Raw genomic sequence first — 27,982 nt, 5'->3', positions numbered from 1 at the left:
GTTGGCACGAGATGGTTGTGAAATGCGTTCATGAACACTCAGAAATCTCAATGTTTTTACTACAAAGCACATTGCATACAAAATGAACACATTTTATGACAAAAATCATTGTGGCATTTTGTATTATTTTAGTCACAGGAGGACGTCGACAACAAAACACAAACTTGTGTTCAGTTCAACGTTGTCTTTTCTAGTCTTGATTGTGTGTCTCCCCCAAAAGGGAACATGCTGGGGCGTGACGTCATACTTCATTCATTCCCACGAGGAGGGTGGCACATGTGCTGCGTTCAGGCGCGAGTTGGGAAATTTGATTGTTCTCACAGTCGCCTCTTAACGCTGTCGTATGTGTAAGGTAAATATTGACACTGATTTTTGTCCACACAGTTTATCTGAAGTTAAATGAGGATTAAATGTCGTTCGTGCCATTTATGTATTTACGCGTATTTCAGGGGCGACATCTATGTGGGAATCCGTAACGTACGAGGCCAACTGAAGGATCATGAACTCAGCACGTCGATGGGGCGTTTGTACCGCTCATCCGCGTAGGTCAGAAAGAGCGAAGCGCGGCGAAGAGACGTCGACAACGACCCTCACACCGCAGCCCTTACCGGGACATGAACCCCGCCTTGTGACAAGGACTTACAAATCAGCGGGGCACAAAGATGACGGTGGACTTCGAAGAATGTGTCAAGGATTCACCGCGCTTCAGGTGAGTGAGGCGTTTGGGTGTTATTTAATTGTGTGTTTATTTGCATGATACTTGTGGGTTTGTTGCTGGAACGTTAAATTAAGTTATGCTGGAGTAGCTTGCTAGCTACATGCAGCAGTACAACCCGAAGACTCAAAATAGTCCACAACTCATGAGTTGTTTTTTTTCTATGAAATCTTAAACACATATAAAGTACACGCCGAAGCAACAGGTGGCGCTATAGCACAATTTCTCTAGGCTGTATTGGCCAATTAGAAGCGAAAAGCACCTTTTTAAAATGTTTTTTTAAGTTGCTGCTTTAATTATGCTCAACACAGTAAAGGTAGCTAGATAGTGTCGTGTCATGTGTCACGTACAGCATTATAATGCATTCACAGTCCCATTATAATGTGTTTATTAGCGAGGGCGAACAGTTAGCACTAAATGTAGCAGTACATGTAGTTGTTTGTTGAATCCATTGTCATGCTAAACACATGAAGTTTAGCATGACTAGAATATTCACGAGCTAGCAAGCTAACCTTCAGATGGGGAGTTGTGAGGCGTTAAATGTTGACTTTTCCATCCATGTGTTGTTTGGATAAAGTGGTTGGTCACTGCTGATTGGCAGCTTGTGTGTGTTTGTGTTTGGTCCAGCACGACCACGAGAACAAGCAGCGTTGGTGTGAGACCATCAAATTCAGGATAGTCCGACTTCTTCCGATGAGGGGGCGACTTTCTTAATATTATCTTCAACTTTTATGTGATAGCGTGAACACCGAGGTGCAAGAACCCTTGCACTGGTGCCAATGCAATTTGCTGTGGCGCCTAGTGTCACCAATAAGGTGCCTCGTGGCTCAAACTGCCTCCCAACTGGCACCTGGTGGCTCGTAATGGCTGCAAAAATTGAGTTTGGCGGCAAGAAAATTTCAAAATGTTAAAAATCTTCATCGCGCCAATTGCTTGATGCAAGTGGCACCAAATGTCACAAACAATCTGCCTATTGGAATCCACTGGCGCGAGCCAAGTTCCGCCAATGATGCTAGAAGTTTACTGGGTTGGTGCCAGTTCACGCTAAAGATGATGTGATTGGCGCGTAGTGGCTCGCTGTGGCGCCGAATAACGGCAACATGCCGAGTGAACATTAATTTGGCACCACAGTGAGCCACTACGCGCCAATCACATCATCTTTGGCGCAAACTGGCACCAACTGGCGCCGACCCAGTGGACTCCTAGCATGCACCAAATATCATGTGTGTTGTGTATAGGGTGAAGTTTGTTGTTCGTCGTTTTGGATTAAAGTTAACAGGAACTAGCTAGAACTTTCCACAATGTTGCACGTCACTGCAATGCCAGTGCAGAAAGTCCGGTCCATGTTCCCCATGTCTTCACACATTCCACTTCCTGTGGGAGAAATCTGTTTCCCCTCTGTGCTGATTCGGTGTTTGAGGTTCATCGCGATCAGTCAGCATCCCTCAGTCATCGCTTTGAGATTTCATCACACAGTATTGACAGCTTGCAGTCTGGAGTGATGAAGAGGAGTACAGGAAGTCGGAATGCAGCCATTGGATTTCCACTGATCCTTGGCCTCAGACGTGTCAGCGTGGGCAGGACACTCCCGCTTCCCCTGCACAATGGTCGCATTCTGCTGTCAGGCGGTGGGAAACCGCCAGAAAGCAAAACAGATAGCTAACAAAATTAGCATTGATATGAAAAAAAAAAACAGAGCTGCACGACAGGGAGTGGTTAGCGCACACGCCACACAGCTAGAAGACCCGAGTTCAATTCCACCCTCGGGCATCTCTGTGTGGAGTTTGCATGTTCTCCCCTTGCATGCGTGGGTTTTCTCCGGGTACTCCGGTTTCCTCCCACATTCCAAAAACATGCTAGGTTAATTGGCGACTCCATGAATTTGAGTGTGAATGGTTGTTTGTCTATATGTGCTCTGTGATTGGCTGCATGGCCACAAGTCCAGGGTGTACCCCGCCTCTCCAGCACCCCCGCGACCCTTGTGAGGATAAGCGGTAGAAAATGAATGAATGTCTAAAAACCAACACAGCAGTAAGTGTCAGACCTTGCGGTACATAACCCAAACCCTCTGCGGTATCGTGGTTTTTGCGTGTACAATAAACTAGACAGGACAAAAACACTTTAGAATGTCAAAGTAGTCAACTCAGCAAGTGTGGCTAAAAATGCAAATGTAGTCCATTCCAATTGTTTTTTTTTTCCAGCGGGGGACTCATTGCTGCCAAACATGACACACATGGAGATGCTGGGTGAAGTCACCATGTGACCGTGCTAGGTGGGGTGTATATTTAGGCCACGGCAGCCTGCGGCAAAATACCACCTCAGATGCTGCCAACAAAGGGCGTACAGTAGAAGCGTCATAGATGAAGCTTTTAAGCACTGGTCTCACACTGGGGTGTTTACTGGGACACCAGGGCAGGGTGGTGGCTGGCAGGTCAAAGAGCGGTCAGGCTACAAGTGGAATCATGTAGCGGTGAAGGTTTACATGAGGCCCGGGTGGTCCGATGTCGATGGCGATACTCTCGATGGCGATAATGTCATTGCCGACACCGCCAATGCCGACACCGCCAATGCCGACACCGCCAATGCCGATACCGCCAATGCCGATACCGCCAATGTCATTGTTTTACAGCACGACTTCCAAAGAACTGTGATTCTTTCTGTGTTGTAAAACCAAAGTAGTCCAGATTTCCGGTGGTGTAGTGTCTTTTAGGAAAGGGCTGCTCTGTACTTTGGTATCCAATCGTCTCTTGTTAAACCTGCAGGTCCTCCACTTAGACCGAGAGCAATAGCAAAACGGCATCGGATTTGCCAAATGCAAGAAATGTTAGTTATGCATTCATTCATTAGAATTTATCACACATGCCAATACCGTGCAGGCCTACAACTGAGATAATGCATCTTTGTTTCCTGGTGGACACGCAAGCCGATCCAACACTGCAAGACAGAAATAGTTTAATTCCTTGGAGTACAGACGGTCCAGCAACGGTGGTGCCGAGCAGCGAGTCTTCCCGGCATTTTTGTGGGCTCAGCAGCAAGCAGCTCGGCTTGCAGCAGACGTACATAGCAGACACACGGAGCATGAAGCGCTTTCCGCTGAGATGGAACGGCTTGAATTACAGCGACAGACCATCACGGTATGAACGGCCTGACCCAAAAAGTCAACACATCCAAACAGAAGATTCCTGGTTTACATGAGTCAGTGAGCGGGTTCAGGTGGAGGCAATAGAACCACACAAGCGGTCACTTCCTTCGAGGTTTCCTCCAGGTGTTTCCTCGTGTTGCTCAGCAGTACGGCCATGACGTCAACCTCCGTGACCCTCAACCACTTCCCATGCAACCATCCATCCTGACTACTGGCGACAAAGTCATCAGGAACCACAACAAGCTGATGACGGCTGTGAGCCAATCATACCAAAGTGCAGCTATTCATAGCAAGACTTGGTACTACGGATGCATAATACAGTATAACATCCACACAACACGGCCTACTCCCATTACCAAGTCTTATCCCGGTCATGGACTACTCATTTAAAGTGAGATGGAGAATATGTTTGTCATTTTAGTGGAGAAAATTCCGTGTGTGAGTCAGGATGAGATGTTGTAACAAGGGAGTCAGCATCCTCCCCTCATTTTGACCTTTATTCTCAACCGCCTGTTAAAACGCCAACAGACTTGACGCATTTCCTGGCCCACCACTGGTCCCAATACTGGCCCGGACCCATGACCAGGAACAGGGAGGAAGGCAGGCGACGAAGGATAGGGGGAAGAGGAACAGGAGAGGGAGAGAGGGATGGAAGAAATGGAAACCAGATGCTTGGACACGTGTGACGCTACGTTCCAGCAAAATGGGTTTGGAGTCGAGTCCAATGATTTTCCCGCCTCTGGAGTCACACTTACAGGCTTTTTTTGGATAATTTTTCATAATTCATAATTGTGTCTTGCCTACAGTCAAGCACGGAGGTGATAGCATCTTGGTCTGGGGCTGCATGAGTGCTGCCAGCATGAGGGGGTGGCTGCGGTTCTTTAAGGGTAGAAATTAATTCCAATATGTGCAATTTGTATATTCATTCATTCATTCATTTTCTACCACTTTTCCTCACGAGGGTGCTGGAGACTATCCCAGCTGTCTTTGGGAGGTGGGGTACACCCTGGACTGGTGGCCAGCCAATCACAGGGCACATATAGACAAACAACCATTCACACTCACATTCATACCTATGGACAATTTGGAGTCGCCAATTAACCTAGCATGTTTTTGGAATGTGGGAGGAAACCGGAGTACCCGGAGAAAACCCACGCATGCACGGGGAGAACATGAATGAGATGGCCGAGGGTGGAATTGAACCCTGGTCTCCTAGCTGTGAGGTCTGCGCGCTAACCACTCGTCCGCCGTGCAGCCCGCAATTCGGATATGAATATGAATAATATCCCGGAATGTGAGGATACACAATCATGTTTTGGAATGCCGGTGACCTAAACCGGGTCTTTTTTCGCCATAAAAAAAAAAATGTTCCAAAGTCATGTGGACATGTCAAGCACTGTTACACAAACACACAAAAATGTGAAGACTCTCCAAATAAAACTATGACCCGTGTTCTGCACACACACCGACCAACAGCTATAAATCCACTACATCTGGTTTTACTTATTTTTTTACCCCCCACCAGGAAAGCTGATATGGATTAATCAGATTTGACAAACCTCAAGCTTGAACCTACGTGTTGTGTTTCAGGTCACACACACTCAGACACACTCACACAGTCAGAAAGCAGACAAGAAAATATGACTGAAAATATTGTAGTAGTAGTAGTAGTAGTAGTATACCTTTAGATGAGCACTGCTACTGTGAAAGTCATGCGTGTTAATGCTGACTGTGTAGCTCATTACTGCAACTACAACATTGGTTCTGTTGTGCTAATATACTTGTTAATAAAGTATCGTGGCTAAGAGATCGATATTTTCCTTTCCACTTTCTCATGCACTCCAGATCATTAACACAAAAAAGTCTCAGAAATGTAAGAAATAACAGGCGCTCACCATGAATGATCCGTCCTCGTTGCAACATATATGTTCATTTACGTTATTCCCGATGCAAACACGATGTTATGCTAGTGATGTTTGCCATCTGCGATTGGTCTTCACAAATGTTTTCTCTTCAAACGATACGAGACATCTGATATCCACACGTACAACCAACGTCACATCTTCTGACTTCATCAGCATAATGGAATCAGCTGGGAAAACAAAGTGACTGACCTAGCTGAACCATTCCGCTCATGCGTAGGAAGACAAATATATACCAATACAAGTTTTAAAATGATTTGAAAGTTTTCCCCTGAATGCAACGGATTCATTGGGGCGCTGCAATGACATCAGCCTCCCTCACAATAGCCATTCAGTCATTCATTCATTCTTATTCATTCCATTCATACCTATGGAGTACCCGGAGAAAACCCACACATGCACGGGGAGAACATGCAAACATTTTTAGTTTTATTTTTTATTTTCCAGGATATATACCATAATTTTGCATAAATTAACAACATTATGTAGTGATTGGTGGAGAACCAGGAAGTGAGCAAGATATCCGACAGCATTAGTTTGAGCTCTACGTATAGGACCAGTTATTGACACTAATAATTATTGGACATCCCTACTAAAGATTTAGAATTATATGTCAGGATTACAGTATACCAAACATATGTGGCTAACTGTGATGTCACAGTGAGCCAGACTTCCTTTAACTGATAAACCAAGTCTGCGGACACACTTCCCCAAGCAGGAGTGTACTTCAGGGCATTTACTGGTTGGTGTTATCAATGTAGGAGTCAATATTTATGGGATGACTTCACCACCAAGCCGGAGCTCTTCAAGGTCACCCAATAGCAAGACTGTCCAGCTTCAGAGATCCCTACATTTGCAGCTGTGGTCCAGTCGGAGCTTCCAAGACCGCCGACCGGTGTCAGGAGGAAGTGATCTGTAATAGAAGGTTGCATTTATAGAACCTCCGAGTGATCTTATTATAGACCGGCTTTGTCATCAGCTGTTTGCATCCAGTGCTGACTTGAAGAAGCTAATGCAGCGCTAACCACACGGAAACCTCAACTTGTCTGCTAAACGACTTGAAGACTGACTTAGAGAAGGACATGTGTGCAGTGTTGAACATCAACAAAGATATAGCACAACCGATCATTCGCATCGACCTTATGTCACAGAAAGAACCCTGTTGACTTTGGTCTTCAGATGCCAGAAGGAGCTGGGGTCATAGGTCGTTTTGACTGCTTCGCCAGGACTCCACACTGTTTTACAGTATTTATTTTATTTTAGCATTCCTGCTGAAGAATGTTCTCTTATTTATGAGGCGGGAATCGTCTGCTTGTATTAAGCGAGAATGTTGTCCAATTGGGTTCCAGCCTGGGAACCAACAGCCGGCGTACGACGCCAGAAGCAGCAGTCATCTGAGAGAAATATGTGCACTTTGGTCAAGGGCCAACGGGATGCTAACAAGGCTGATTTACACAGCGACTGCCACGAATACAATTAATACCCGCCCACTCCACTTTTCCATTATTGCTGAGGTTTTATTGCTAAGGTTCTGCCATTGCTGTTCACAAGATGCTTTTAATGAATGATTCTCCGAGTTGTTTTGTAGCCGTGCGGCAAAGAAGAATCCAGCGAACTGTATCTGTTCAATGTAGCTGAAAGGAATATCCTCAGGGATGTCACCGCCCTCCCATAAGCCATTCAGCCGTGTAACCCAGGCCTCAATTAGGACACAATAAAGCGATCAATACCATAACAAAATGCTGCTGCTTTGCTGCAGACAGGAAACAGCTCTCTAACAATAGGACACTCACTATACTTGGCCCCCGGAGCCCCCCCCTTTCATAGCACCTCTTATCCCCAATGTGGCCTCCTAAAAGGCAGAGGAAGCCTTCTGTCTGTTGGAGTGAGAATTAGTCTAGAGAATTAATGTATAGACGAGTCCTGATTGTCCTCTTGTGGTCGCTGTGGATCAATGGCTGCTACTATTGATCTGTTGAGCATCACAGTCCACGCTAAAGTACAAGTACAAGTTTGGGTTTGGTTGGTTGTTTGTTGGTATAATTAGCTCTCAGTTGGTAAGACTGTAAAACTCACACCAAGCTTGTCAACTCATTGGAAATTGTAGGCCATTACACTATATAACAATCTTACAAAGAACACTAAACTCATCACACATCAACTGAACACTCAAAGGTATACATAATAAAAATACAAACATGTGCCATTGTGAGTTTAATTGGAGCACAAGCAGCATAGAAATAAATGGATGGTGCTTCAAGGCTCATTCTGTCCACCAGAGGTAGCTAGATGAGTCCAGAGGGAGGCTGATGTCATTGCAGCGCCCAGCAAGTACCATGAATCTGTTGCTCATCTGCAATGCATTATGGGAAAACTTGTAAACTCATATTGGTACATGTATTTCTTTGGTATATCTTTGGAGTGTTAAGTTGCTGTGTGATGAGTTTAGTGTTCTTTTGTGAGTCTGACTATTGTTATACTCATCGCGAGTGTACTGATGATTGGGGTTCATCTCAGAGGTTATTTAAGATTCCCAACTCCATTCTAGAACAACATGAAGCATGTTAAGTGCTCTTACATCAACTCTTTCTGAGGCTGATAAAGATGACCTGAGACATTCCCCAGTCATGTTGCTGATGTATGCTCATATGTCCCCCCCACCACTGGAGTTTAATGGATTCCTAATGAGACTCTAATGGTGTTTATCCACTCAGCTTCTTGCGGTCAACTCGCCAGCACGCCAGGGACCTCTCTGCGGCCCACTTAGCCCCGGTTGCCATGCCGACGGGCCCCGGGCATCTTATGCATCCATTATGGGAGGCTTGTGCAATGAGTGGTGATGGGGGGGGGTCATTGCCTGAGGGAGTGTTGTTGCGGGACAGCAGCTGGTGCACGCACATCTGGATGAGCGAGGTGGACTGTAGTGTTTTCATAGTGCTGCAGTTTCTCCATCGTACCCGTTGACATACATGCTCTGCAGCAACCAGGAAGTGAAAAGGAATCTCACCGTGTTATAAAGTTGACTATGGGGGTGTTATTTTATATCTACAGGGCTCTAATTAAGGTAAACATTTTATTTAGAAAGTTTTTTAATGCTATTTTTATGCCATTTACTATTTTGCAAATGTACTTATCGTGGTCGGGTTTGGAACCTTGTGGGGTAATTTGAGAAGACGGTTGACTATTTCCAGTGTGGAGGGACAAACATGTCATGTGACCTCAAAAATGGAAAGTCGTCCCAGATTCATAGAAGCTGTTTGCGCCGCACGACGAGTGGACAAGTCCACATTTGTGTCCATTCATACATTCTTTGATAACATAAGAATGTTAGGGAGTGGTTCTTTTTGGGCTTTTGCCTTTAAATCTCACTGTGGTCCCGACTCCAGATGCTTTTGGGTGTGGGATCTCCGGGGGTGTTGACACAGTGGAATTCGGTAGCGGGGCGAGCCACGAGGCATCCACGTTGTTGTCCTCGCTGCGTCTCGTCTCTCTTTGTTTGTTTTGACAGACACCAAGTCCTCCCAGGAGGGCGTCTCGGTCAATTAAGCGGCGCTGTCAACCTCTCGACCTGTTGCATGTCATCCTTTGACAAAATGCCCAAATAACTTTGGAGAACGTGGGAACTGTGCAAATAGTTGGAAATGTGCTTTCATGACATGAATGATCCTAATGGATGCATGATGGTCAACTTCTGTTGTTGTTTTTTTTATCAGGGCAAATATTGACGAGGTAGAGACTGAGGTTGTGGAGATAGAGGCAAAACTTGACAAGGTAAGACCTCCGCTTTTGTACCTATCTTTGTACATATGCCTTTTTTTTGATGAAAGAAATAAAGTAGAAAAAACAAAAGAGCTAATGAGCGCTGATGAGTTAATTGTAAACAACAGTATGGCAAGTGTAACATCCATGACTACTGCCATCTTGTGGAGTTAATCAGTATGTTGTCTACAGTCACATATGTTAATGCCTAGGACTTTTAACTCTAATAACTAATTACGGTTACTTGCTTTTGTAGGCCACGCCCCTAGCAACTTGTAAGAGACCGTGGCCAATCGAATTGAGCCGTTAATTGTAGGCACTGTGTCTGTCTTCCACACAGCTGGTGAAGCTATGCGGCGGCATGATAGAAGCCGGCAAGGCGTACGTCGGCGCCAACAAGCTCTTCGTCAACGGGATCCGAGATCTGTCCCAGCAGTGCAAGAAGGATGGAATGATCTCGGTGAGTTGTCGACAAATGAAGTCAAAGATGGAGGTTAAAGGTCATAAGGGTGACAGCTACGTAAGACAGAAATCATAATAGAACAGAATGTTGTTTTGGGCCCCCTCATCTTTGCAGAATTGTAAGGAAAGTCTTCCAGATCCTGAAGGAGCAAAACCGCCCGAGACCATCACACTACCTCCACCATATTTTACTGGTGGTATGATGTTCTTTTTTCTGAAATGCAGATTTACATTCATGCCAGGTTTTCTGGTAAAATTGAGATGAACACTGACCTTAACTGAGGCCTGCAGTTTTTAGGAACTAAATAACGCGGAAATGGCGGCAGTCACGGTAGAATGTGCAGAAGGAAATGTTGGGTAATGTTGGGTTGTTGGGTATCCTGGCGAGGATGTGTCATTCATTCATTTATTCATTTTCTACTGCTGGAGCCTATCCCAGCTGTCTTCAGGCGAGAGGCAGGGGTACACCGTGGACCGGTCGCCAGACAAACAACCATTCACACTCACATTCATACCTATGGACAATTTGGAGTCGCTAATTAACCTAGCATGTTTTTGGAATGTGGGAGGAAACCGGAGTACCCGGAGAAAACCCACGCATGCACGGGGAGAACATGCAAACTCCACACAGAGATGGCCGAGGGTGGATTTGAACTGGGGTCTCTTAGCTGTGAGGCGTGCGTGCTAACCGCTCGTCCTGCGTGCTAACCGCTCGTCCACCGTGCAGCTGGGGATCTGTCATAATATTCAAATAAGATTAGTGAATTTGCTCCCACCACAAACTTTGGGTCATACTGATGATTTTTCTCATTTACAAATAATGTAGAAAATATGTCAATATGATGCAAAACAATAATAGATACACTAGTTAATTGTCTTTTTATTTCGTGTCACTTTAGCAAGAGGCAATGCTTGTTATTTTAATGTGTGTTATTGTCCAGCTCATGTCTTCCCACTCACATTTAGCCGTGTTTAAAAGCTTACTTGGCTTCATGACTAATGGTGACTTTCTTTTCCACATTGGTCCACATTGGTATTTTCCACAGTAAAAGCCAAAAAAAGAGCTTTTGTTCTTTTCCCCTTTTAAAGATGGAGGGAAAAAAGCTCACCTCAGCAAGTTTCGCTGTGTCTGGAATTCATTTTAGTTTTGCAAATGTTTATTTTAAGGCAGGATGTTTTTCTTTGTCTATCATGGAGGCTAGCAATGTTCCAAAATGTGTGTTTTTTTTGTTGTTTGTTTCTTGCAGGAGTGCCTTGAGAAGTGTGGAGAAAGCCTTCAGGAAATCATCAACTACCACATGGTATGTCCTCACATGTCCCCTCGTACTCCATGTACTTGTTGGTGTGTTCAGTGTCAATGTGACGCTCCTGTTTGTTGAAATTGTGGACGTTCATGGTGAATTTGGGCTTTATTAATGCAACAGTAGGCATCACCGCTCTCCATTTTTGTTGCGTTTGTGTCCCCTGAGTGCCGTGACAGAAAATAATTAAGAACCACTGCTATACATGAACAGAAATTCATAAAATGTATGTGTCAATCATTAGATGTGTGTTTTCCATACAGTGAAGAAAATAAGTATTTGAACACCCTGCTATTTTGCTATTTCTCCCACTTAGAAATCATGGAGGGGTCTGAAATTTTCATCGTAGGTGCATGTCCACTGTGAGAGAGATAAACTAAAAAGAAAAATCCAGAAATCACAATGCATGATTTTTTAACAATTTATTTGTGTGATACAGCTGCAAATAAGTATTTGAACACCTGAGAAAATGAATGTTAATATTTGGTACAGTAGCCTTTGTTTGCTATTACAGAGGTCAAACGTTTCCTGTAGTTTTTCACCAGGTTTGCACACACTGCAGGAGGGATCTTGGCCCACTCCTCCACACAGATCTTCTCTAGATCAGTCAGGTTTCTGGGCTGTCGCTGAGAAACACGGAGTTTGAGCTCCCTCCAAAGATTTTCGATTGGGTTCAGGTCTGGAGACTGGCTGGGCCATGCTAGAACCTTGATATGCTTCTTACGGAGCCACTCCTTGGTTTTCCTGGCTGTGTGCTTCGGGTCGTTGTCGTGTTGGAAGACCCAGCCACGACCCATCTTCAATGCTCTGACAGAGGGAAGGAGGTTGTTCCCCAAAATCTCACAATACACGGCCCCAGTCATCCTCTCTTTAATGCAGTGCACTCGTCCTGTCCCATGTGCAGAAAAACACCCCCAAAGCATGATGCTACCACCCCCATGCTTCACAGTAGGGATGGTGTTCTTCGGATTGTACTCTTCATTCTTCTTCCTCCAAACACGCTTATTGGAATTATGACCAAAAAGTTCTATTTTGGTCTCATCTGACCATAAAACTTTCTCCCATGACTCCTCTGTATCATCCAAATGGTCATATGCAAACTTAAGACGGGCCTTGACATGTGCTGGTTTAAGCAGGGGAACCTTTCGTGCCATGCATGATTTCACATCATGACGTCTTAGTGTATTACCTACAGTAACCTTGGAAACGGTGGTCCCAGCTCTTTTCAGGTCATTGACCAAGTCCTGTCGTGTAGTTCTGGGCTGATTCCTCACCTTTCTTAGAATCATTGAGACCCCACGAGGTGATATCTTGCATGGGGCTCCACTCCGATTGAGATTGACCGTCATGTTTAGCTTCTTCCATTTTCTAATGATAGCTCCAACAGTGGACCTTTTTTCACCAAGCTGCTTGGTAATTGCTCCGTAGCCCTTTCCAGCCTTGTGGAGGTGTACAATTTTGTCTCTGGTGTCTTTGGACAGCTCTTTGGTCTTCGCCATGTTACAAGTTCAAGTCTTACTGATTGTATGGGGTGGACAGGTGTCTTTATGCAGCTAACGACCTCAAACAGGTGCATCTGATTCAGGATGATACATGGAGTGCAGGTGGACTTCTAATGGGCAGACTAACAGGTCTTTCAGGGTCAGAATTCTAGATGATACACAGGTGTTCAAATACTTATTTGCAGCTGTATCACACAAATAAATTGTTAAAAAATCATGCATTGTGATTTCTGGATTTTTCTTTTTAGTTTATCTCTCTCACAGTGGACATGCACCTACGATGAAAATTTCAGACCCCTCCATGATTTCTAAGTGGGAGAAATAGCAAAATAGCAGGGTGTTCAAATACTTATTTTCTTCACTGTACATGAATTGTTTCATGGTGGCCCGCCACAAATACATTTGGACATCCACAGATAAGATTAAGCGCTACCTGTTCATCCTCATTCATATACACATATAACTACTATATTCATTATACATTTATTATGTAATCAAATACACACACTCTGTCAGACACAGGCGTGGAGAAACATTAGCGCATTAGCATTTAAGCTACAGACACATTTGACCAAAATGCTAATAATCCAACCTGTGACTGATTCATTAGTTGTTTACGTCAGAGGTACAATATGTCCTAATAGTGTATCATCACACCAAATAGTAGCACCCGGAGAAAGCTAATTCCATGCGTTTTAACGTATTAAAACACAGACGCAGTTTGTTCCAACACTTCCTCCCTCATCCTTTTGTAGGGACATGTCCATTTATAAAGTCTTCTCAGGGAGAAAAGACTAAAAGACTCCCGACGCACAAAAGGCCTTTTGTTGTCCCGCAGTCAGAGTGGGACATTCATGAGTTGTTCTGCGTGCTCACGACCTTCCTGGTGAATCCATGAGTCAGAGCAGCGTTCTTGGAATGTGTCGTTCCACAGATTGATCACGTGATATGATGTCACATTAAAGTACGTCGGATGCGTCAAACCTCTGACGTGAACCTGCTAGTGTGTGCGTTCTTCCATCTTGCTACGTCATAGCTATTTAGGTCTGGGGACTGAGACGACCATTCCAGAATGTTGTACTTGAACGCACCAGGATCCAGTGTGATCCTGGTGTATGTAAGTAGGGCACCTTCAGTCCAGCTCAGGTGTGCATAGCTCCAGTGAAAGGTCTCCTAGAGAGAAAATAAACACACAGATGAGAAAGCAGGAAAACAAAACAAAAGAGAACAATGCAGTACATGACAGACGGAAGTGTTCCATTTGTGACGCAGTACAAGATCGGTACTAGCTTCCTTGAGCCAGGATGTCAACACTCTTGATTTTGTTTTCTCTCCTCTGGCCGCTCAAACGCCACAAAGTCGGTAGCGGTTGACTTTAACAGGCTGTGCTCACGTCGGGCCTCCATTATGGTCAAAAAGTTTATTCCGCTGCCTCGCTGACGTTGCATGAGTGGGATGTTTTGCGTATTTGTGGGTTTACCCGCCAAAGAACAAACATGCCCTAAAAGAGGTCGCCTATTTTTGAACGTGGTATCGGGTGTAAGATCTGAGTCACCATCATTATTGTGTCTTGGAACGTATAAAATCTTCATTTTTTTTCCTGACATTGTGGAATGAAGAAGCGGAAACGGACATGCTGGGGTACAGTGATACCACATGACGTCTGACAGCATGTCTGTGTGGGCTCACATTTCACCAAAGTCCTGCCCCCCCCCCCCCACCCCACCCTTCACATGTCCAATACAGCACCACCTCCCCCTTTGTCTGGATGACCTATTTAGGCGGAATGCCGCAGGAATCACAGCATGTGCTATGAGTGTGCGGAAAAGCTTCCTGTCTTGGAGTGGAAATGCCGATATTCCTCCTCTTTTTTTTTTTTAGTGACATTTTAATAGGTTCATCATTAATATGCAAATGAGAAAACTTCATTGCCTGTTGGCACACAAGTGGGCAGTGTTATTATTTCATTCAATAATCAGAATATCTAAATGGTTAAATGAACAAATACAAGGTAAAGAACCATTGTAATTGTGACTGTAGTACAGTATTCTACATTGGCCACTAGGTGTCAGTAATTGCTTTGTGACACTAGGGGAGCACATTTATTGTAACACTGCTCGACAGGAGTTTTAATTACATCTAAATTTGTTCTTATTTAGTCTACTATATTGGGTAATACGAGTGCCATTTAAAAGCATTTATGTCTGATTATATCTATATATAATGTATCTATATATGGGTTTTATTCCATGTCTTAGGGTCTCTAATAATGTTAAAAATCATATTTAGAAGATCATAAACACGCATTAGAAAGTGGAAGGCGAAACTTAGCCCTCTTGTTTATTTACAAACATGCTAGCATGACACAGCAACAACAGAACCAATGTTGTAATTCTGGTAATGAACTCCCACGCCAACAGATGATTAGCAACATTATAAAGCGTTTGCAAACCTAGACCGAAGTTGCTGAATGCTGATAGATAGGAGGTTGCCTACAGCCACAACCATAGAGGCATTAATTAGAACATTTACGCTACCTAATGATTTGGGTGGTGAGTGTATATTTGGGGTGATATACAGTAATGGGAGCATGTGATTGAAAAACATTCATCAAGATGTGAGGGTGGCCACAGTTTGACCCTGGAACAGATTATTTACACTTACATTATTTCCTATGAGGAAAATGATCATTGTGTTGGACTTAAAGGTTCCACCATGTCAAATTTGAGTTGAGTTGTGTAAGATGTGCCCTCGTTTCTTCTCCAGATCCTCTTTGACCAGGCTCAGCGTTCTGTCAAGCAGCAGTTGCAGCACTTTGTCAAAGAGTGAGTCATCTTTGACGGCAATTGTTGCCAATAAATGCCAGGATCTACCGTTACAGCGGGAATGTCTGTGTGAAATGTCCTCCTTATGACGTTTAGGGATGTGCGCAAGTTCAAGGAAACCAAGAAGCACTTTGACCGTGTTCGTGAAGACATGGAAATCGCCCAGGTGAAGAACGCCCAGGCGCCCAGGAACAAACCTCACGAGGTGGAGGAAGCCACCAGCTCGCTCAGCATCACTCGCAAGTGCTTCAGACACCTTGCTTTGGACTACGTTCTCCAGGTCAGACCATGCACCTCCACAACCTTACAATCTCTGTTACGTGATCGGACTCCACAATGGAGGATTTGTTGTCGGTCCATTTCATTTGTAGCTCTTGGCCTGGTCTGCCAGCGGCCAGTCTTAGACATCTGTTATTGAAATTGTCCCCAGGCGAGTTGTGCTCCATGTATAAGTGACCTCTGAAATGTAGCATGAAATGCTATTTAGGTTTGCATCAGTGCAGTAACACAAAGCCATAAAGTCTTACCAGGTTTGTCACACAGAACATCAAAGTAACTGTAAATGCGTTAATTATAGCCAAGAGGATGGGACATTAAATCCTGTAAGTTAATCATTAAAATTAATACAAGGTTTGAACTTTTTTGAGTGTAAATGCCTGTCTGAGAAAAGTGTATGCTAATGGATTTTACAGCCTTAAAACATTTGGCTACTAAGCGATAAACAAGGAGAACACTGTATCAGTCTAACCGCTAGGGGCAGTGCCCCAACACAGAGAGTATACAGTTGTATATTCATCACGCAGCATGTTGACATGCATCTTCTCCCTGTAGATCAACGTCCTCCAAGCCAAAAAGAAGTTTGAGATCCTGGATGCGGTGAGTCTTGTTTACATCTCACCCACTGGACAACATGAGTCGGTTTCTTTACCATTTTTAATATTTCCATCATCCATCCAGATGCTGTCCTTCATGCATGCCCAGTACTCGTTGTTCCAGCAGGGCTACAACCTCCTGGATGATATTGACCCCTACATGAAGAAGCTGGCGGCCGAGGTGAGCCCAGTCGACAACTCAAAGGGGGATCATTTCTACGAGATGTTTGGAGAATTAGGAAAAAACAAACATACAACAAACTCAGTGTATTAATTTGCACTGTAGAATTGGTAATTCTATTTATTTCATTTGAACATGCATCAGATTACAATTGAATGCATCACATAATCAGTTCACAGTTCCACATGTCCAAAAGGAGTAGGAAGAAGCAAAGCTTATTAAATCCTACCCCTGAATCTGCTACTCTTACAATCAGTAACTGTTACATTTGTTCACTTCCTGCTTTCATAATATAATTTAAGTATTTTTTTTGTTTTTGTTTTTTTTAATTATAATTTTTTTTAATTTATTGTCCTGTACCGAAGTACAAGGTGATATGACCATCCAATGCCATAATGGGTACCATAGTAACCGTCAATATAGTGATATATATAGCACATAATGACTGGTTCAAGACTCTTCATCCTTGTATTTAGCAAACATCAACTGCTTGTATTGTTTTTTGAATTGGCTCAATCCATTCCATAGTTTGATTCCACATACTGAAATGTTATGGCTTTTTAACGTAGTCCTAGCATATAAGTGTTTCAAATGTACATCTTCCCTGAGATCATATTTCTCCTCTCTTGTAGAGAAGTATTAAATGACATTTTTAGCTAATTGGTTATTTTTAGCCTTATGCATTATTTTAGCTGTTTGAAATTGAATTGGCGTCTTTGTCGAATTTTCTGCCTTTAGCTTTCTTGTCTTTACTTTACTCTTCTTTTCCTTTCAGCTGGATCAGCTGGTGATCGATTCTGCCATGGAGAAGAGAGAGATGGCACACAAACACGCCACCATCCAACAGAGGGTGAGTTGTTCACCGGAGAGAAAGAAGTTGCTTTTTTTTGTTGTTGTTGTTGTTGTTATCCACCAGGCTTTTTGTATTGGTGCATGTTTCCTTGACAACCAGTGTCGCTAAGAACAGAAATGTTTGTTCCCCTTTTGGAAGTTGAATACAACCCTTGTGCACGTGGAATTAGGGGGAAAAACAGTCCTGAATGTGCATGCCAGGCCACTAGTGGGTGCTGTAACACTGATTGTCGACACAAAGTTGACACAGCTCTTTGAGCCGTTAAACAAATGACAAAACTCCTATTGATAAGTAGTGATGCAGAGATGAACGTCCTTTCTGCTGCTCGACTTGTTGGGTCTGTCGGGATGAGTGGATTAAGGGAGTGTTTATATTAATCTCCCTAACAAACGCGCCGCAGCTTTAAATCAGGTGGATTTGAGTGTTGGATGAGATTTTAATCCTGCTGTTGTCTGCTCTTCAAGCACATTAATTGCTGAAGGAGCTTTTTTTTTAAACTCCTGTTGGAAACATCTACTGACTTTTCAATGGATGAATTGCAGCTTTAAACAGCTCCTTGGTTGCACACGGGCGTAGTTTATTTCACGCCAAAAGCAACCATCTGCCTGTCAGATGGTCGCCACTCTTCCTCCAGGCGTGCCCGTCTGTGCACGTGGACGCTGTTGGTATAATCATTTGTTAGTATTGATCCAGCACTTGAGATTCACGTGTTGTTGTATTCACGTGACCTTGCTTTAATGTTTCTAATATCGTTTTTTTTTGTTCTTCTTCTGTGGTTGCTGATTACGATACTGCTTGCAGACGCTCATGCAGGTGAGTACTGCAGTATTTTTTCCACTCAAAATACTCATACTCAAATTATTGATCGTCAAGCAAAAAGCTCTGCGAAGGGAAAATATGATGATGATCCATCCATCTGTGACATCACAAACCGCCAGTGTTGGAACTCCCTCTGAAACCAAGCGTTCAGAGCCATCCCAAACTTCTTTCAGGACTCACTTCCAAATACGCAAACCTCATTATCGGAAACTTTGGCAAGGTTTAACATGAGAATACAACATTTTAACTACATTTATAGGTCAGAAAAGTGGAAAAAAGCGTCATAATTTGCCTTTAATGTCAGACTGATGTCATATGACATCAACAAAAGTGGCCCAAACTCAGGATCAACGTAATTGTTATCCATAATATGACTTCATATTAATTGTTTAACTAACGGTGTACAAGTGGTTAGCACGCAGGCCTCACAGCTAAGAGACCCGAGTTCAATTCCACCCCCTGTGGAGTTTGCATGTTTTCCCCGTGCAGGTTTTGTCCGGGTACTCCGGTTTCCTCCCACATTCAAAAAACACGCTAGGTTAATTAGCGACTCCAAATTGTCCATAGATATGAATGTGAGTGTGAATGGTTGTTTGTCTATATGTGCCCTGTGATTGGCTGCATGGCGACCAGTCCAGGGTGTACGCCCCACTCGCCCGAACTCAGCTGGGATAGGCTCCAGCACCCCTTGCCACCCTCGTTAGGATAAGCGGTAGAAAATGAACGACTGAATGAATATTTGTATATTTTTGTTTGATGGTGGTTAACTTCTTTTTACACTTAAATGTTAAAATGTGGCTTAAAGCATTGCCTGTACGCTTGTAGGTCAACAACGCGGCATGGACCATGTTTATGTAACCGTCATGAGTCACTGAGTCGGCTGTGTTATGAAATATTCCACACGCATGAGGATGCATCCTGCCTCCACCTTGAACATGTGACCTTTTGCACACGGTCGCACAATAACGTGCACGGGAACATGCAGCTTCTCTATACTTGACATTCCCGCTCTTTCTCTCTCTCTCTCTCTCTCTCGCTCAGGACTTTGCCTACGACGACTCCAAGCCGGAGTTCAACGTGGACGCCCCTAACGGCGTGGTGATGGAGGGATACTTGTTCAAGAGGGCTAGCAACGCCTTCAAGACGTGGAACAGGTGAGATTTAATTACATCGATGATTGGATTGAGATCACTCATTAACGTACTAGAAATGTCCGAACATTAATGACGCTGGTTGATACAGTACGGTGCAAAAGTCAGGGCAGCCATTTTGACACAGCAGGATTGCAAGGAAGATTTTGGAGGAGGCATTTTTTATAATAAGATCTTCATAGTGGACCAGGACTGGATGAGTTAGTCCACATCGTCGAGTTGTTGACATAAACAGGACCTACTGCAATGACTTCCACTGAAATACGGTTTGAGTCAGAGTCCACACCTCAGAATTATTTTTTTTAACCATTAGTAGAGCCCTGTAGACATGAAATAACATCCCTATAGTCACCTTTACACTTCTCTTTTACGGCGTTTACACCACATTGCGCTAGTTACGGCATCGCTGCAGGGACATAAGGCCACCGCTCATGGCATATAGCATGCTTCTGAGCTAACTAGTTAACCTCACATTTATTTACTTACCACTTCCACACAGACTAGGAGGAGAACTTTTTTTTCACTCTATCATGTCGGACATGCCATGATTGAGTACTTTCAGTGTGAAGGTAAACAAAATACTACTGTACATAGAAATTGTACTTCAATATTCTATGACTGGGGCTGCACAGCGGTCGAGTGGTTAGCGCGCAGACCTCACAGCTAGGAGACAAGGGTTCAATTTCACCCTCGGGCCTTCTCTGTGTGGAGTTTGCATGTTCTCCTCGTGCATGCGTGGGTTTTCTCCGGGTACTCCAGTTTCCTCCAGAATGTGAGTGTGAATGGTTGTTTGTCTATATGTGCCCTGTGATTGGCTGGCCACCAGTCCGAGGTGTCTCGCCCAAAGACAGATGAATGAATGAATAATAATAATATTCTATGGCTAATAATTAATTTAGAAAAACCATGGTGGAGTGATTGAGTGATGTCTGAACCGCGATGACGGATTCCTTCCTCCTGGTGATACTGTTTGCTCCCAAGCGCCCCCTCTGGACTTTGATGGAATGTTTTTATTGATGCCCCCCAGACGCTGGTTCTCCATCCAGAACAGTCAGCTGGTCTATCAGAAGAAGTTCCAGGCAGGTTCACCTCCACGAACGGTCACGACAACTATCCAACATGGCTGACTCTCATGAGCGTAATTTTATCTTCATCGAAAGGACTCTCTGACGGTGGTGGTGGACGACCTCCGCCTGTGCTCCGTCAAACCATGCGAGGACATCGAGAGGAGGTTCTGCTTTGAGGTCGTCTCCCCCACCAAGTAGGACTTTTTCATGATTTTTTTTTTAATGCATAATGTGTTTTTAACAAAGCGTCATCCTGTCTTTCTTGCCAGGAGCTGTATGCTACAGGCCGAGTCCGAGAAGCTGAGACAAGCATGGATTCAGGCGGTCCAAGCCAGCATCGCCTCGGCCTACAGAGAGAGCCCAGACAGCTTCTACATCGAGGTGAGGAGGGCGTGGTTGTAAATACGGCCTTGTTGTCACCTACTTTGGTATTTTTATACTTCAGATACCGGTTGTAAAATGTTCCCAGTCCGTTTAGTATTAAAAAAAAACAGTTAAAGATCTTCTTCATAACCATCCAGCGTCTGGATAGAACGGCCTCGCCGTCCACCAGCAGCATCGACTCAGCCAGTGACATGCGAGAGCGCGGTGGGCGTGGCGAGGGCATCCTACAGAGGATCCAGTGTCTCCCGGGCAACCAGCAGTGCTGCGACTGCGGCCAGGTGGAGCCTCGCTGGGCCTCCATCAACTTGGGAGTCCTGCTGTGCATCGAGTGCTCCGGCATCCACAGGTTGGTTGTTGTTGATGTTTAGTTTCTCTTGAATAATCATGAGTCCTCCTAATCCGTGCCAGACACGGCGTTGCCTGTTTCCTGGATACCGGTAACTACATCCATGGAACGTGATTAGCATGACATTAGCTAGCTAGTGAGCGGCTATTTTATATGAATGAAAGCACTAGCCACGCTTTTAACAGTTACTTGTTTGACGTCTTGCCGCAGGAGTCTCGGCGTCCACTGCTCCAAAGTGCGCTCGCTCACGCTGGACTCGTGGGAACCAGAATTACTGAAGGTGGAGTTGATCTTATCTGCAATTAGAAATGCTGTGAACAATAACATTCTGAAACACTTTGATAGGATAAAGATCACACCTCACACTCCCTTTTTTTTTTGTATTGCAGTAACTTGATAATTGTTGATAATTAAGCACATCTTCCATGGTCAAACTATAGCTTACATAAAAGTTTTATTAAGTGTATAGGCACTTAATAAGAAACAATACAAGCAGTTGATGTTTGCTAAATACAAGGATGAAGAGTCTTGAACCAGTCATGATGTGCTATATATATCACTATATTGACACTTACTATGGTACCCATTATGGCATTGGATGGTTAAATCACCTCGTACTTCGGTATGGGACAAAAAACATAATTTAATTTAATAATTTAAAAAACAATTTAAAAATTATATTAGGAAAGCAGGAAGTGAACAAATGTAACAGTTACTGATTGTAAAAGTACCAGATGGAGGGGTAGGATTTAATAAGCTTTGCTTCTTCCTTCTCCTTTTGGACATGTGGAACTGTGAACTGATTACGTGATGCATTCAATTGTAATCTGATGCATGTTCAAATGAAATAAAACCATTACCATTACCAAAGTTTTTAAACATTAACTGCCATACAAGTGGGCGGCACGGCGGTCTAGTGGTTAGCGTGCAGACCTCACAGCTAGGAGACCAGGGTTCAAATCCACCCTCGGCCATCTCTGTGTGGAGTTTGCATGTTCTCCCCGTGCATGCGTGGGTTTTCTCCGGGTACTCCGGTTTCCTCCCACATTCCAAAAACATGCTAGGTTAATTAGCGACTCCAAATTGTCCATAGGTATGAATGTGAGTGTGAATGGTTGTTTGTCTATATGTGCCCTGTGATTGGCTGGCCACCAGTCCAGGGTGTACCCCGCCTCTCGCCCGAAGACAGCTGGGATAGGCTCCAGCACCCCCGCGACCCTCATGAGGAAAAAAGCGGTAGAAAATGAATGAATGCCATACAAGTGTAAAAAGAAGTGAAGCACTGTCAATAGTCAAAGGTAAAAACAATAAAGCAGTCTATGCTAACGCGATGCTAAGGTGGACTTCCGCTTTATTTGAAAGATTTATGAATTAAGCCAATGGGTGGTTGCCATGGCGACAGCTGATGTGTTATCCTTACATTGTAGTTAATGTGTGAGCTGGGCAACAGCGTCATCAATCACATCTACCAGGGTTCGTATCAGGAACAACAAGGTGTGAAGAAGCCGACGCCCTCCAGTTCCAGGTAAGGGAAAAAATGGCGTGTTTTTTCTTTTTTTAAAGTGACTGTTCTCACTTAAAAAACTGCTGTGGGTTTTACAGGCAGGAGAAGGAGGCTTGGATCAAGGCCAAGTACGTGGAGAAGACGTTTGTGAAGAAGCTGACCAGCATGCAGGTTCTTGTCAACGGTCAGAGAAAGTCAGATCGGCGCTCGGGCATTAAGAAATGCCGCAGGCACAACAGTGCCACAACGGTACCCAAGATGCAGCGCTGGTACCGGCAGGAGCTCAGGAGCGCCTCCCCGTCCAGCCTCTCCTCAGGTGACATTCTAGAACCCAACCCTAGGAGTTGTTCTCATCAGTGTTTGACCAACAATGTCTCACCTTGTTTTTTATGTGTAGCTGCTGCCAAGTTTAGACGAGAGTCCTTGTTTTGTCCAGATGAGCTGGACTCACTTTTCTCCTACTTCGACACCGGGTCCGGCCCTCGAAGTGAGTCTCAAGAGAATAAAAGCTGACTTTTACTTTCTTAAAAATGAGCATTGTGGTTAATAGTGGACCCTGTTTATGTTGACCAGCTTGTCAAGTCCTGATGCACCGTGTCAAAGTCCGAAGTACCCTTGATTTTTAAGTGGTTAAACTCCCACAATGTTAGTGATTTAATATGGCTGTTATATTTAAGATCGGAATCCATTGGCTAGATGGCTAGCTAGCTAGATGGCTAGCTAGCTAGATGGCTAGCTAGCTAGATGGCTAGCTAGCTAGATGCTAGCTAGCTAGATGGCTAGCTAGCTAGATGGCTAGCTAGCTAGATGGCTAGATTTTAAGATAAATTGCTAACTAAATTTAGTTGCCTGGCTCCCGTAAATTAATAAACAGTAAATAATAATGTGGAGAATAGATGACATCAAATATGAACAATGTACAGCGTGAACAGTAATTTGTACAAATTATTTAGAATAAATAATAATAATTTAAAGTTTTGCGTGTGTGCAGGTAGATGGGCTTATTTGGTATTCAGCAGTCAACTGCCTTAAAGAGAGCATGTACAGATTCAACAATAGGGGCTCCAGGATTGACCCCTGGGGAACCCCACAAGTCATAACCATTTGTTTTGAGACACAGTTACCGATTCCAAGTACTTTCTGTCCTCCAGATAGGAGTATACACAAATGGAGGAAAACCATGTCAACAAACAAAACTGATTATCGTCTGTCCTTGTTGTGTCGTTAGCCAAAGTCAGAAGTAATGGTCAGTTTCAGTTATGTCAACATGAGTCTGGATCATGTTGACTCATGTGTCCATTTTGTGGCGTTCTCCGGTCCGGCAGGCCTCAGCAGCGACAGCGGCCTGGGCAGCACCGACGGCAGCACAGACATCCTGGTCTTTGGACCGGTGGTGGACAGCGTCACAGAGGAGGGTGAGTTAACGCTAGCCGCTGATCGCGTTATGCTACTGGCGTCAATGTCATGACACATCATCCTGGATCCTAAAGAGTGTGAGATGTCAGAGGATTCCAGCGGCGAGGCCGAGCACGATTTTTCGGACCCGGAGGACCTGAGGGACCTCCATCCGGGGGCGCTGCTGTACAAAGCGGCCAAAGCTCGCAACTTGCCGGTCATGGCTGAGGCACTGGCTCACGGCGCTGACGTCAACATGGTCAACGAGGACGACGAAGGGAAGACTCCCCTCATACAGGCTGTGATTGGGGTAGGTTTTCAAAACAACAAAAACTATTCAGAGATCTTCTCTTGTGAAGATGTTCCTACAGTGATATGTGTCCATAGATCCTGTTTATATGATCCATTAAATAAGTTACAATGCAAAAACCGTGCTCACTGCTGTCTGCTTCCCTTAAGGGTTCCCTGCTAGCTTGTGAGTTCCTCCTCCAGAACGCCGCCGACGTGGACCAAAGAGACGCAAGAGGGCGGGGCCCCCTGCATCACGCCACCTACCTCGGTCACACGGGGTGAGTGAAGACACGTCAACCGCCGTCTATCTCCTGTACAGGACGCTAACATGTTTGCTCGTCTCGATCCCAGGCAGGTGTGTTTGTTCCTTAAAAGAGGCGCCACGCAGAGCGACGGCGACGAGGACGGCCATGATCCTTTGAGCATAGCCGTGCAGCAAGCCAACGCGGACATCGTCACGCTGTATGTTCTTTTCTTTCACACTTTGCACCAAAAAGCTCAGATGTTGGCCAAATTTGACTGATGCTGTAGCACAGGGGTCTCAAACTCAATTTACTTGGGGGCCACTGGAGCTAGGGTCTGGGCGAGACTGGGCCGCATCAGGTTTTCCAAAAAAAAAAAAACGCATTTATTAAAAACAGAAAAATTAATAAACTTTGCTTTGGTTTCAATTTTCTACAAGAAAAGCTCTGATAAAACATTCCACTGTTCTCAAATATCTTACTTTTTATTTTTCTACACAAAATTAGATGAAAAATAAGTAAACAAATCAAGAATAAAGAAAATCAATTAATCAGTAATAAATAAATAAATATAATAATAATAATAAAACGGCAAATAATAAAAACTTAAGAAACCACATATAGTTGGTGGGTAGACAAATTATTTTTTTTTTAGATTAAAATTAACAAATCATTATTAGAGCCCTGTAGACATGACAAAACACGACTATAGTCACATTTATACTTTTTTTATTTACAACATATTGCGCAACTGCAGGGTCTTGAGACACATGCTAACTCGCAAACGAGAGAGCTAGCGACCTAAACGGTAGCCTTCAAGTTATTTCCTTTAAACTTAAATAGCCAAAAACTTACCACTTCCACACGGATAGGGAGGATAACTATTAACAGTTATTTAACCTTTAACATGAACATTAATCAAATGTAATATTTTTTTCTGGGTACATGATACCATACAGCATCCATATCAAACATTAAACTTTCATATCAAGGCGGGGGCCTCAAACTAGTGCGGGCCGCGTGTTTGAGACCCCTGCTGTAGCAGCTCTTTTTTATGGTGACTCACTGTCTCCCCCTTTGGACAAAAGTGGTATTGCAACACAAGATGAACCAACACATTGTGCTTTTTGTGTTTTTAATTATAATTTTGCAAGGTGTATCAAATTATACTGTAATCCTGATCACGTTTTTCCAGCGCATACATCATAAATCTAAGCCTCTAACTTCAATTTTTATTTATTTATTTTTTTCTCCAGGTTGCGTCTGGCCAGGATGAACGAGGAGATGCGTGAGTCGGAGGGTCCCTTTGGACAGCCAGGTCAATATCCCATCAGCAGCCCCACAGAGCAGCAGTACAGGCGGTGCATTCAGGAGTTTATTTTCCTCAGTATTGCACAGTGCTAGGGCACTATAAGGCCTACACAATCGGCTCCACTCTCAGTGTGTCGCACCAATGGTGACATCGCAGCCATGATGTTGTCGGTGCTTTATGCCAAAATTGTTGTTCAGCACTATCCGGTGCTGTTCTGCGTTTTTATACAAAGCTGAGCAAGAATACAGATGTTGTTTTTTTTTTTAACTAAATATATTTTATTACATTTTATTTTGCAGAACACACAGACACAACTGTGTTATTTTTTAACATAGCTAACAGTACCTTTAACAAGTTGTCAACATGTGTACTGTAAACATTTAATATTCTTATTTATACCTTGTCTGTTTTTTAATAATTTATTATCGCAGGTGAGACAGTGTGTGTGAGTGCCCTAAAATGTTGTTAACTAATTTGTCCCGTCCGACCGCTGTGTACTGAGTACTACTAAGTATGGATGTTACATTTGGTTTTAACCCAAATATGGTCTGTGTCGTCTTAGATGCTTCTGGAAATAAACTAACATGTGACTTAACTCTTTGGCTTTGCTCTGCAGTCGTCTTTCCTGCACTGTTCTCCACTTTTATACTTCCTGACAACACTAACTTCTAACTACCACTAATCTAAATCTAATTTAAACAAATTAAACATTCAATCACAAGGGAGATATTTGATATTTACAGCACCTTTAAAAAATATATGTATAAATATAAAGGTGGTAAATCCCACAATGATAAACAGTGGGAGGGACATTTTTTAGCAGTAACGTGTGTCACAATATTGTGTAGCAATTTCATCAGCAGCATGCTAGTAGGAGAAACACCGGAAAACAGCTTCTGGTGTTTTAGCCTGTGTTGATATTGATCATTTAAACCTCCAATGTAAGCCTGTTGTTCCAGCAATCAAGTCCAGTGCTTGTCTCAGTGAGCAAATACTGACACCTAGTGACCAATGTGGAATACTACACTGACAATTTCAATGCATCTTTTTAAATCCTTGTATTTTAGTTTAACCGTTTTTAAAATTTCAGCATAAATTGAGTGTGAATGGTTGTTTGTCTATATGTATCCCGCCTCTTGCCCGAAGTCAGCTGGGATAGGCTCCAGCACACGACCCTAGTGAGGATAAGCGATATGGATGGTTGAATTGGACCACTGTTACAGGAAACAGTGTGTGGACTACCCCGTCTACAATTATATTGAGGGACAGATTCCCTTTTATTGAGACTGAGGTGGTCTCAGTGGAGACAAAAGATGCTGTGTGTTTAGACTGAGGTGTTGCCATGGATACGGGCTCAGCATTGAAAGAGCAGGCTAACTCATTCATGAAGTTATCCTAATTTGCATATCAAAACATTTCTTTTCTACATGTGCTCCACAGGAGACGCCACATACCTGGACATCTTCCGAGAGTTCTCACACATGGCATCCCATAATCCTGAGAAGCTGAAGAGGAGGAGTGTGCACTTCAGGCACTCCTTCAGGTAGTCCATAACCTTCTTCTGGTGGACAAGCTTGGAGCTGTAAACCTTCTGCAGCATTATTTTCTTCTCATTCTTGTGATTTTTACATGCGTCATCCAACACTATGTTAGTGCTGCTTTTTTTATTATTGTTGTTTTTTTATCCATGAGGATTTGCAGGTCTTGTCTTCTGATGGATTTTTGTTGACTGAATTATGAAGCATTGAGCACAACTAAAGCCAGAAACATTATAAACATGGTTCATTTACATGTATTTAAATGCAAATTATTCTCCAAGTTGCCAAGTTGGAATATTTACTGTGAATAAGTTCAATTGATTGAGATGCAATAAAGTTTCAGACAAAAGGATGTCAGCTGTGCATAATTTAATAATTGTTATGATACATTTCTAATCG

General features: G+C 43.6%; 1 protein-coding gene across 2 annotated transcripts; it reads left to right on the top strand.

Annotated features, from left to right (window-relative positions):
- Nucleotide 1: 1 nt before the first annotated feature.
- acap3a (ArfGAP with coiled-coil, ankyrin repeat and PH domains 3a) lies at nt 2-27,922 on the top strand. 2 transcript variants are annotated; one of them, XM_078797902.1, is made up of 26 exons: nt 2-352; nt 450-709; nt 9,493-9,550; nt 9,879-9,998; nt 11,248-11,301; nt 15,570-15,628; nt 15,725-15,908; nt 16,460-16,504; nt 16,586-16,681; nt 17,457-17,531; nt 18,336-18,347; nt 19,395-19,507; nt 20,532-20,583; nt 20,665-20,765; nt 20,841-20,952; nt 21,093-21,301; nt 21,512-21,581; nt 22,729-22,826; nt 22,904-23,121; nt 23,203-23,292; nt 24,131-24,220; nt 24,296-24,510; nt 24,660-24,769; nt 24,843-24,953; nt 25,990-26,051; nt 27,486-27,922. In XM_078797902.1, the coding sequence occupies exons 2-26, from the start codon at nt 663-665 to the stop codon at nt 27,590-27,592; spliced, it is 2,508 nt and encodes an 835-aa protein (XP_078654028.1). In that variant the 5' UTR covers nt 2-352; nt 450-662; the 3' UTR covers nt 27,593-27,922. The 2 variants fall into 2 exon arrangements, with proteins under 2 accessions (XP_078654028.1, XP_078654027.1); XM_078797901.1 differs by having other exon boundaries at nt 23,203-23,294; nt 24,124-24,220.
- Nucleotides 27,923-27,982: the final 60 nt, after the last annotated feature.

Source organism: Doryrhamphus excisus, linkage group LG17 (genome assembly GCF_037039965.1).
Source record: "Doryrhamphus excisus strain RoL-2023G ecotype Guam linkage group LG17, RoL_Dexc_Guam_v1.1, whole genome shotgun sequence".
Classification (NCBI taxonomy): domain Eukaryota; kingdom Metazoa; phylum Chordata; class Actinopteri; order Syngnathiformes; family Syngnathidae; genus Doryrhamphus; species Doryrhamphus excisus.
Note: the sequence above shows the minus strand (reverse complement) of the source record. Positions and strands in the feature narration are given on the sequence as shown.

Coding starts and splice junctions, on each gene's coding strand:
- acap3a (XM_078797901.1), top strand. CDS start 663: ATGACGGTGGACTTCGAAGAATGTGTCAAGGATTCACCGCGCTTCAG. Junction 21,302..21,511: donor GAGTGCTCCGGCATCCACAG/GTTGGTTGTTGT, acceptor GTCTTGCCGCAG/GAGTCTCGGCGTCCACTGCT. Junction 24,954..25,989: donor AACGCGGACATCGTCACGCT/GTATGTTCTTTT, acceptor TTTTTTCTCCAG/GTTGCGTCTGGCCAGGATGA.